General features: G+C 36.9%; 1 protein-coding gene across 1 annotated transcript in view; it reads right to left on the bottom strand.

Moving 5' to 3' along the window:
* Positions 1-984: 984 nt before the first annotated feature.
* Positions 985-11,696, bottom strand: part of LOC141401098 (band 7 protein AGAP004871-like) — a 62,708-nt gene continuing 51,996 nt past the window's right edge. Inside the window, exons 6-8 of the mRNA XM_073980936.1 lie at positions 2,223-2,278; positions 1,861-2,041; positions 985-1,743 (exon numbers count right to left, since the gene is read on the bottom strand). Of these exons, the coding sequence (XP_073837037.1) occupies positions 1,456-1,743; positions 1,861-2,041; positions 2,223-2,278 (525 nt within the window). The 3' untranslated portion in view covers positions 985-1,455. The remainder of the gene's footprint in view (positions 1,744-1,860; positions 2,042-2,222; positions 2,279-11,696) is intronic.

Genomic DNA, 11,696 nt, shown 5'->3' with positions numbered 1-11,696 from the left:
CTCCGGGTCTTCCATAGAAAGACCTTCGGGTATTCTTCAGGTCTTCTATAGGAAAACCCTTTGGTTCAGGTCTTCTACAGGAAGACCTTCAGGTCTTCTACAGGAAGACCTTCAGGTCTTCTACAGGAAGACCTTCAGGTCTTCTACAGGAAGACCTTCAGTTCTTCTAAAGGCAGACCTTCGGCTATTCTATCGAAAGACCTTCAGGTCTTCTACAGGAAGACCTCCGGGTCTTCTTCAGGTCTTCTATAGAAAGACCTTCGGGTATTCTATAGAAAGACCATCAGGTCGTCTACAGGAAGACCTTCGGGTCTTCTATAGGAAGACCTCCGGGCATTCTATAGGATGACCTTCAGGTCTTCTATAAGAAAACCTTTAGGTTTTCTATAGGAAGAATTTCAGGACCTCTTATTCTGGTCCCCGCATTCTACAGGAAGACCATAAATAAAAAATTATTACTATTATTACGTACTGGTGTTCTGTAGGAAGACCTACTGGTGTTTCATGAAAAATCACCAGTTTTCGATAGGATGATCTTCTGGTCTTCCACAGAACGACTTTCTCGTCTTCTATAGGAAGACTTTTTGGTCTTTTCTTGGAGGATATTTTTTTCTATAAGGGCACTTTTGCTTTTATATAGGAATAACTTCTGGTGCTTTTTAGAATGACCATCGGGTTTTCTATAGGGAAAAAGGTTTGTTTTCTATAGAAATCCTTCTGGTTTTCTCAAAGATATCTTTTGGTTTTCTATAGAAAGAATTTCAGTTCCTCTCATTCTGGTCTTCGCATTCTATCTTAAGACCTTCTGGTTTGCTATAGAAAGACCTTTTGGTCTGCTGTAGGAAGACCTTTTGGTCTTCTATAGGAAAACCTTTTATAGGGATACCTTCGGGTCTTTTAAAGGAAAACCTTCAGGTACTCTATAGTTACTCCTTCTGGTCTTTTATAAGAAAAGCTTTTGGTACTACTTAGAAAGACTTACTGTTATTCTATAGGAAGACCCACTGGTCTTCCTTAAGAAGATCTACTCAAAAAGAAATCATTTTATTTTGAGATACCCTTATGTACGAACATATGTACATACAATACATACAAATTGCCTTACAACATTTCCCCGGGTGTCGTAATTTATCACTTATAAAACTTAAGAATACTGGTCGAATGAAGAGGTATTTTTCTTTTACTAGATTTAACAAGATTATAGATTAGATGAGATAGAGAGAATAGTTTTGTGGTGAATTTCAAATGATATTTAAGCAAGTTAATTAACTCGAAAGCCTTACGATATAAACACGACTAAAAGCCATAAATAGTATTTTGACAGATGGCCAACATCTTTTTTTTCTGGTTCAACAAAAATAATCAACAAACCATTAATAAATGGCAGGCGGCAGGAGGAATACAAAATCCTGCTGTTGGCAGATTAATCATTGACATTGGTTGTCTGTTTTGGTTTTAGGCAGATTTTTCTAATGACTTGATGTCCTTGTTCCCGTTGTTGTTGTGGTTGTGGTTGTTTGTGTTGTTACTATTCGTTGCCGATGTTGTTGTTGCTGTTGTTGATGCCATTGCTGACGTTGTTTGTGCCATTGGCGGTGATGACTTTTCGTCCATAGCTGCCAGAGCAGCTTGGGCCAGTTGTTGGGTGGCAGCATCTTTGGATCTGAGGAAATATGTTATCATATCTATTGGCATTGGAAAAACAATTGTGGAATTTTTCTCAGCGGAAATTTGTGACAAAGTCTGAAAGGGTAACAATAAATGGAAAAAGCACAAAATATTTATTAAAAAACGAAAATTATAACAACAACACATGTTAACATGTCTAGTTAATGGCATGCAATTGCTTAATTGACCAACCTGTAGATATCTCAGTTGAAGGGCTGCCGGTGAGGCTCCTATAACCTCTGATGCCTCACGCAAGGCACGCGATGCCTTTTGCTCACCCTCAGCGGCAATGACTTTGGCCCGGGCTTCGCGTGCTGCTTCCGCCTCCGCGGCCATGGCTCTTTGTAATTGTACCGGAAGTCGTACGTCTTTTCTGAAAGTGTGAAAATGAAATTTATTTTCATATCGTTTTTTATTCTCGTTGTTGTTTCTTTGCTATCAAAGGAATGGTTGCGGTTTCAAAGCATGCACAACTTTTAGATAAACAACAAAGATATTTGTGTGTTTTTATGGGGGTTTGGCTTGTTATACGGAAAAAGGAAACGGATATTTACATTTCAACACGCTCAACCTTTATGCCCCAGGCATCAGTGGCTTCATCCAAGGCTTGCTAAAAATAGAAATTAAAAAGGAGTAATAAAAAGGGTTTTATTATAGAGTGGGAAATGTAAAGGAGAATTGCTTCTTTTTTATTTCATAAATTCTCCATAAATATAAATGAGATCAAAGAACAAAGAAAAAAATTATATATTTTGTGTTAATTAACATTTATTTGTGGGTTGCAAAGACTCATAAAACAGACAGGGCAGCGTGTTAGATTTAACTCTCAGAAATCATTCTTTTACTAGATTCGGTTGAGTTTTTCTACTCTCCTAAAATAAAAGAAGTAAAAATAGTTAGATTTTATACCCTTCACCACAAAATATTCTGAACTAAAATGGATTTATTGGGTGACGTAGGGGATGAAAGATACCAAGGAACGGTCCTGACCGGCTTTAACATGGCAAAGCCCAGAATTTATATTGGTCCCTCTTTCAGCTCAAGTGGACACTGACCTCCCCGTAATATCACCTTGGGAGCTGCCTTATGTACCCCTTAAAGGTAGTGAGCTAACATGTGCCGCAAGTTCACACATAAGAACGATTAAAACTTGGGTTTGGGGGTCGGGTTAGTAAACCACACCTAAAAAAAGACATCCTACTATGAAAAAAACGAAGAAAAAGCAAAACAAGTAAGAAAGTATCAGTCAGCTGTGCTGACAGAGATAGACCCTATCTATATATATATAAAATTGAAATTTGTTTGTACGTTTGTTTGTTTGTTTGTTTGTGCCTTATAGACTCGAAAACCGCTAAACAGATCTTACTGAAATTTTTAGGGTACATTGCTACATGGCCTGCAATGAAAATAGGCTATATCATTTTTTGAAATTTCGCGTTGATCTGGAGATATAGCATCAAAACCGGAGGTACCTACAAAAAATTTAGATTTTGTATGCAAATATCTTTAGAACTGTTACAGATACATTCTCCAAATTATACAATAAATTTACCAAATTATATTCAAATCGGTTCAGATTTGGATATACCTCCCACATACATATATTTTCGGCCGATTTCCTTATTGTATGTACCAAACATGCTATTTATGTCAAATTTCAATGAAATTTGGAATATGTGACGGAACTTGGTCTGGAAATAAACGTGCCAAATTATATCAAAATCGGTTCAGATTTGGATATAGCTCCCATACATATATATTTTCGGCCGACTTCCTTATTTTATGCACCAAACACGCTATATATGTCCAATTTCGCTGAAATTTTGAATTTCCCATGGAATTTGTTCTAGAAATAAATGTGCCAAATTATATTGAGATTGGTTCAGATTTGGATATAGCTCCCATACACATATATTTTCGGCCGATTTTCCGCATTTGATGCACCAAACACTGTATATGTGTCCACTTTCGCTGAAATTTGGAATGTGTAACGGAATTTGGTCTAGACATAAATGTGCCGAATTATATGGAAAACGGTTCAGATTTGGATATAGCTCCAATATACATTTTCGGCCGATATTCCACATTTGATGCACCAAACACGCTATATATGTTCAATTTCGCTGAAATTTGGAGGGTCTGACCGAATTCTTTCTAGAAATAAATGTGCTAAATTATATAGAGATCGGTTCAGATTTGAATATAGCTCCCATATACATTTTCCGCCGATTTCCTGTATTTTATGCACCAAACTCGCCATTTATGTCCAATTTCGGTGAAACTTGGAATGTGTTACAGAACTTGGTCTAGAAATAAATGTGCCAAATAATATCGAAATCGGTTCAGATTTGAATATAGCTCCTGTATATATTTTCGGCCGATTTCCTGTATTTTATGCACCAAACTCGCCATTTATGTCCAATTTCGGTGAAATTTGAAATGCGTAACGGGATTTGGTCTAGACATAAATTTGCCAAATTATATCGAAATCGGTTCAGATTTGGATATTCTTCTTCTTCTTCTTTATTTGCGGATCCGTTATTCGGATATAAGCGATCATACAATACTATATGTATTACAAATTAATATATTTTAATGTTTTATGTTATGAAATTATTGACAGCTCTCGATTCTTCGCAGCATGTATTAGATTCGTTTCATCCCAGTATCCTGTCCATTCTTGGATGTTCCTTAACCAGTACGTCTCTCTTCTGCCTCTTGTTCTGTGTCCTTCTATATTACATTTTATAATGGCTTGTATAAATTTATATTTATGGTTCCTCATCAGGTGCCCCAGATATGCGATTTTCCTTGATTTTGCGGTGCGTAAAAGTTGTCTATCGAGGTTCATTCGTCTTAGAATTTCTTGATTCGTAATATGCGATGTATAGGGTATCTTCAGTATTCTTCGGTATACCCACATTTCAAATGCTTCAATTTTTTTCTCATCTGCACTTTTTAGGGTCCAGGTTTCTACTGCATATAGTAGTATAGACCAAATGTAGCATTTGACAAATCTTGCCTTCGTTTTGAGACCAATTTCATGGTTTGTAAGTGTTTTTATACCCTATACCACAATGTGGAAAAGGGTATAATAAGTTTGTTTTCCCAAAAATTCATGTAACGCCGCGAAATATTCGTCGTAGACCCCTCATGTGGTATACCAAACTTCATATCTCGACGAGATAAAGCGATTTAGCGATGTGTGTCCGTCCGTCCGTCCGTCCGTCTGTCCGTCCATTAAAAATTGTAATCAAGCTAGAGGCCGCAATTATGGACCGATTGTCACGAAATTTAGTATGGAGGTCGGGTTTGGACCAGAATAGAACTGATTAGTTTTTGGCGATGATCGTGAAATGTTAAAGGGATGAAATGGACCAAAAACAAAATTTTTGCTCGATTTTGTAGCCGCTCTGTAGGTCGCAATAATAGTCCGATCGGCGCGAAATTTTAAACGTAGTTTTGGTTTGAGATGAAGAAGTAGCGTGCAAGTCAACGGTATGATCGGATAATATTTAGCGGGTTAAATTGATCAAAACTTTTGTGTGAAAATTGGTAAAATTTCTAATGCACATCTTATAACTTTATCCCAAGAAGACGCGTTTAGTGGTATAGGGTATCACATGGTCGGCCCCGTCCGACTATAGTCTGTTCTTACTTGTTTTGTATTTAAAAAAGGCATTTCTGGCCATCTCCACTCGACGCTTAATTTCGTTTGATGTGTTCCATTGGTCGTTAATTAAAACGCCGAGGTATGTAAAAGATTTTACGCGTTCGATGTTTTCGTTTTTGATATTTAGTGACGTTTCACAACTGACATATTTTCGACTTACAATCATATATTTTGTCTTCTTTATATTTATTTTGAGGCCATATGATTCGCTTACGTACGTGAGTTTGTCTAGGAGTTGTTGCAGCCCAGATATGCTGCTAGCAATAATTGTGGAATCATCAGCATAGCGTATATTATTTATAATTTTACCCCGAACTCTTATTCCAATTCGTTCTCCTTCAATTGACTCATTAAATATCTTTTGGGAGTATATATTAAAAAGAAGCGGCGATAGTATGCATCCTTGCCTGACTCCTTTTGATATGGGAATTTCGTCAGTCAGATCACCATTTATTTCAATTCTTGCAGTTTGGTTCCAATATAAATTGCGTATGCATCTAATTTCTTTTTCTTGTATTCCAATTTCCCTTAGTATATTTATCAATTTGTCGTGTTGGACGTTATCGAATGCTTTTTCATAATCAATGAAACATATATAAACATCTTTTTGAACTTCGCGGCATTTCTGTACCAGTACTTGGATGGATAATATGGCTTCTCTGGTGCCCATACCCTCCTTGAAGCCGAACTGGGACTCTCCCATAGCACTTTCGCATTTCGTGTAAATTCGTTTGTGGATTATTCTCAAAAAAATTTTTAATATGTGGCACATAAGGCTAATAAGCCTGTAGTCACAACACTTTTTTGCATTAGATTTCTTTGGTATCGCAATAAAAGTTGATTTCAGCCATTCGTTTGGATATTGGCCAGTATCATACACATGATTGAAAAGTCTTACAATGAGTGAGATGTTATCACCATCTATTAACTTTAAGACTTCAGAAGGAATTTCGTCGGGTCCGGTTGATTTCCTATCTTTTAGTGATTGAATTGCATATTCTACTTCGGATTTGGTAATTGGGTTTCCCGTTAAAGATGTATTTATGTTGTTATCATATCTTGACCGTTGTTCGTCAGTGAATAATTGTTCAATATAGTTTTTCCATCGTTTCTTTATGTGTAATGGCTCAAAGATTGGTTGATTGTTGTCATCCATTAGTACTGATGGTGATGCTCTCTTATACACTCCTGCGGATTCTTTTAGTTTTTTATGAAGATTGTAATCATCGTGAATATTTTGCAGATGTTCAATTTCTCTACACTTTTCATTCAATAGAACATTTTTTGCAGCACGCGTAGCGGTGCGGATTTCCTTGTTGATTTCCCAGTAACGTTCATAGTCAAGATTCCTATATTTGCTTCGTTCCACACGAAGTTCCATAATTTCATTATTCATCCATTCATTTTGGGGTCTTCTTGTACAGTTTCCAAGATATTTTTTTGTTATTTTGCACATCGTATCCTTGACATTGTTCCATATATTTTCTACATCGTTTGAATCTGTGTTTTCAAGTTTATTATTGATTTGCACCTTCACTTCATTTCTGGTTGATGGGTTATTGAGTATCTCAGTATTTATCTTGTGAGATTTTTTCTTCCTTTTCTTAAATCTTGCAATTTTTATTCGAACGTTGAGCATCAACAGATTGTGGTCGGATGGCACATCAGCTCCCGGGTACGTTGAGCATTTGGTCACACAAGATCTGAATCTGCTGTTGATCATTATGTAGTCAATTTGATTTCGAACGATATTCCTTCTGTTATCTAATGGTGATCTCCATGTATAGAGTCTTCTGGGGTGTAGTCGGAATATTGTATTAGTTATGGTCATCTTAAACTCTTGACAAAATTGAACTAATCTTTCTCCTCTCTCATTCCTTTCGCCAAGCCCATATCTTCCAGTTATATCATTTACTTCTTCATTCCCCACTTTGGCATTGAAGTCGCCTTGAACTATTGTTATTTCATGTGACTTCGTCATGTTTAATAATTGACTTATTTCTTCATAGAAATGTTCAACCTCGTCATTATTTCCATCACATGAAGGGGCATATACTTGGATGATATTTAAATTCAAGGGTTTTGCTGAGATTTTTATCATCATTTGGATATTGCTCCTATCTATATTTTAAGCCGATTTTCTGTATTTGATGCTCTAAACACGCTATATGTATCCAATGTCGCTGAAATTTGGGATGTCTGACGGAATTTGTTCCAAAAATAAATGTGCCAAATTACATCGAGACCGGTTCAGATTTGGACACACTACATATGTCCAATTTCACTGAAATTTGGAAAGAGTGACGCAATTCTTTTTAGAAATAAATGGGTCAAATTATATCGAAATCGGTTCAGATTTGAATATAGCTCCCATATATATTTTCGGCTGATTTTCTGTATTTTATGCAGAAAATATAAATGTGAGACGGGATTTGGTCTACAAATAAATTTGACGAATTATATCGAGACCGGTTCATATAGGAATATAGCTACCCATATATAGACTTAGCAGTCAGTAAAAGTCATCATTACGAGTATTTACAGAAGTACTTATAGTTGGGAAGGAATTGACCAAGGCTGCAGCTATTAAGTATCATGTCTTTGAGAGACTTCTTAAGATTTATGTTTTATTATGATATATAAATATTAGGAATACTTATAGGCCGAAAGGCTTTCGGAGGAGTGTTACCTCCTGAAACGATGAGGCGCATTTTTGGCTTAACGGGTTTGTTAATAAGCAAAATTGCCGCATATGGAGTGAGACCAATCCACAAGAGACCATACAGACTCCATTACATCCAGAAAAATGCACCGTATGGTGCGGTTTTCACGCTGGTGGCATCATCGGACCTTATTTCTTCAAAAATGAGGCCGGAGCTCGCGTTACGGTCAATGGAGATCGTTACCGCACCATGATCAATGATTTTTTGTTTGAAAATATGGATGACATTGATCCGGAGGAGATGTGGTTTCAACAAGATGGCGCTACGTGCCATACGGCGAACGCAACCATCGACTTATTGAAATCAAAATTTGGCGATAAGTTGTTTCGAGAAGTGGACCTGTCAATTGGCCTCCAAGGTCGTGCGATTTGACACCTCTCGATTATTTCCTGTGGGGCTACGTGAAGTCACTGGTTTATGCTGATAAACCAGCAACAATTGATGCCTTGGAGGCCAGCATTGTTCGTGTTATTCGTGACATACGGCCAGCAGTGCTCGAAAAAGTGGCCAAAAATTGGACGTCCAGAATGCACTTCGTCAAGAACAGCCGCGGTGCCCATATGCCCGAAATCATTTTCAAATGTTAATGCCACGTATTGACCTTTCGAATAAAAAAAAATTTGATTACAATTTAATTTTTTGTGTTATTTTTTACAATTTCAAGTTCTATCGGGCTTAAAAAAACACCCTGTATTAGGAATACTTATAGGCCGAAAGGCTTTCGGAGGAGTGTTACCTCCTGAAACATACAAAAATACCATAGTAGCTCCATAACAACCCTGAATAGGTATATAACGCTTTCATATCTCCTATATTTATTCGTTAAAAAATTAAAAAAGTTAAAATAATTATGGCATTCCATTATATTTTATCGTAGAGGGGGCAGCAAAGCGCACCGGGTTCAGCTAGTATTAAATATATATTAAATTACATTAAACTAAGTTTGGAAGAAATTTTTGAAAAAGTTTTAGAGTTATCTTGCACGATAGCTATTTGAGTATGTACCGGCAGGGTTTTGGAGCTTGGACCATTATCTCAGGAAGTATTGACTTAGTCCGGAGAAAGATTGTACCGTTTTAAATGAGGCCGCTGGAACAACCTACTGAAAAAAGAATCTAAACGATGCGAGAGGAGCTCTTAAACATCACTTTTTTCCAATTTTGTGTGGGAGGTACCCGAAGGAGTGGACCGATATAGTCCATATTCCAACCTGATACATGACTGGATGAAATAATATGATCAGACACTACCTGCGAGAATTATCTTGCGGATTTGCCATTTTGGTTGGTGCCGTCAGGAAAAAAAAAACATATAAAAAAACCCCCATATAACGGTACCTCCTGATATTCGGTATTTTGAGCATTTAAGCCACCCTTTCCCTCCAAATTAGTTGTAATTTAGTACTTAGGGTTTCTAGTGATCACTAAATCTTTCCACCAAAAATTGTGGACACAGGTCCACGTTTGGGTATAGGCCCCTTTTTAGGTACCTCCCGATTTTCAGTATTTTGGGGGTTTAGAGCTATATTTTCCGGGCAAATTAGGTGTAATTTGGAATTTGGGGTTCCCAGTGGATACAAACATTCTCCACCAAAAATTGTGGACATAGGTCTACGTTTTGATATTGTCCCCATATAACGGTACATCCCAATATTCGGTATTGTTAGGATTTTGTTTACATTTTAAGACCAAATAAGGTTCTCGTTTGTTATACATCTTCTCCACCAAAAATTGTGGACATAGGTCTACATTTTGATATAACCCCCATATAACTGTATCGACAGATTTTGGGTATTTTTAAGATTTAAGCTATTTTTCAAGACCATTTATCAGCAATATTTGCAGCTATTTGCAGCTGAATTGTGGTTATTCGGAATCTAGGAAGTCCAAATTAATTAGTAAAAAAAGAATTGTACTGAACCTCAGTGGACCTTGGTTGTTACGCTCCATTCAACAAAAGTATATTGCACTAAAAACATAAAAAAATTATAATTTTTGAAAATTTATTGCTACATAACTAAGTAACTTCAGGCCCCAAACATTTTTTTTAAATTTAACTTACACCCTCCCCTATCAATAAAAAATAAACTTTGTTTAGTTTTATTACGAATTTATTAACCAATTAAACAAATATGAAATCAGGTTTTTAGCAACAATTTTGTTAAAATCTGATGCATCAAAATTTCTTGCACTTGACAGTTAATAACTGAGTGAATATTTACAACAACAAAAAAGGGAAAACAAAATTTTAGTCAGCAGAGTGTTTGTAATCGATACAATGGAAAACATTTCGCAATTTTATACTTTGATTTTTTGACTTTCGCTCCGCTAGATAAATGGTTTCGACCAGTGTGCGTCGTAAAGGGAGCCGCACACAGTGGAAAAAAGTACCAATTTAGCGCGCCAAAAATAAAAGTCGATGTTTATTGTATGTTTGCCCATAAAATCGATATGATGAGCTCTAAGGCCAATATCTCAGGAAAAGAATTTCGAAACGATCCGAGAGGAGCTGTTAAACTTCACTTTATCCGAATATTGTGTGGGAGGTACCCGAAGGAGTGGACCAATATAGTCAATATTCGAACCCAATCTATATTTGGATGGAATAATGCGATGTGCAAAGTTTGTTCACACCATTTTACACACAAATGTTGAACTTTTGTGGGGGAGGACGCGAAGGAGTGGACCGATAAGGCCGATCTTCAAACTTAAACTATGTTTGGACAAAATATTACGATACCCAAAATTTTGTTCGAATCGGTTGATCCGTTTGAGAATTAACGTGAGCACCAGCCAGACAGACGGACGGACATGGCTAAATCGACTCCAAATTGTCTGAAACGAATTTCGTCCAAACATACTAGGGGTCTAAAACAGTTAATTCGATATGGCCCATTTTTTTTGGCCGTATGAAAGTATATATACCCTTTTAGCCTAAAGGCTGAGGGTATAATAAACCCCTCTAAAGTTGACCGACATGGCTCTTCTGTGAACTTAAACTAAGTTGAACAAAATATTACGATGGCCACATGTTGGACCGAATCGTCTGATCCGTTCGAGAATTATCGTGCACTCCAGCCATTACACAGGGTTTTTCACAGTTTTCGGGCCATTTTCTCCGGAAGTGTAATGGGGGCAGTGAATACAAGTTGTTGTTGTCTATGTCACATAAACATATTACGATGTGCAAAGTATGAACCAAATCGGTTACTGCTTTCGAAAGTTATCGTTCGCACAATTTTTCCGAAAAGTTTTGAACTTTTGTGGGGGAGGTACCCTGAGGAGTAAACCGATATGGCCCATCTTCGAATTTAAACTGAGTTTTGAAAAATATTACGTGGGTCAAATTTGGACCGAATCGCTTGACCCATTCGAGAGCTATCGTATGCCAGACAGACGGACGGACATGGCTCCAAATTGTCTGAAACGGATTTCGTCCAAACATACTTGGGGTCTAAAAACATTATTTCGATGACGCCTGGTTTCATCGTATCAAAGTTGTTCCATAACTCTTAGGTCTCCCTTGGATCTTCGATTTCATATTTGTGAAGTTTCCACGAAAAAAAAGATGCCCACACATATAGTTGATCATAGAACGTTTCAAATAACGGTAAAAGCAGTGAAAATCTGGGT

Source organism: Musca autumnalis, unplaced genomic scaffold, assembly GCF_047663935.1.
Source record: "Musca autumnalis isolate F117 unplaced genomic scaffold, ASM4766393v1 scaffold_4, whole genome shotgun sequence".
NCBI classification, from domain to species: domain Eukaryota; kingdom Metazoa; phylum Arthropoda; class Insecta; order Diptera; family Muscidae; genus Musca; species Musca autumnalis.
This window is presented reverse-complemented; position numbering and strand designations above follow the sequence as displayed.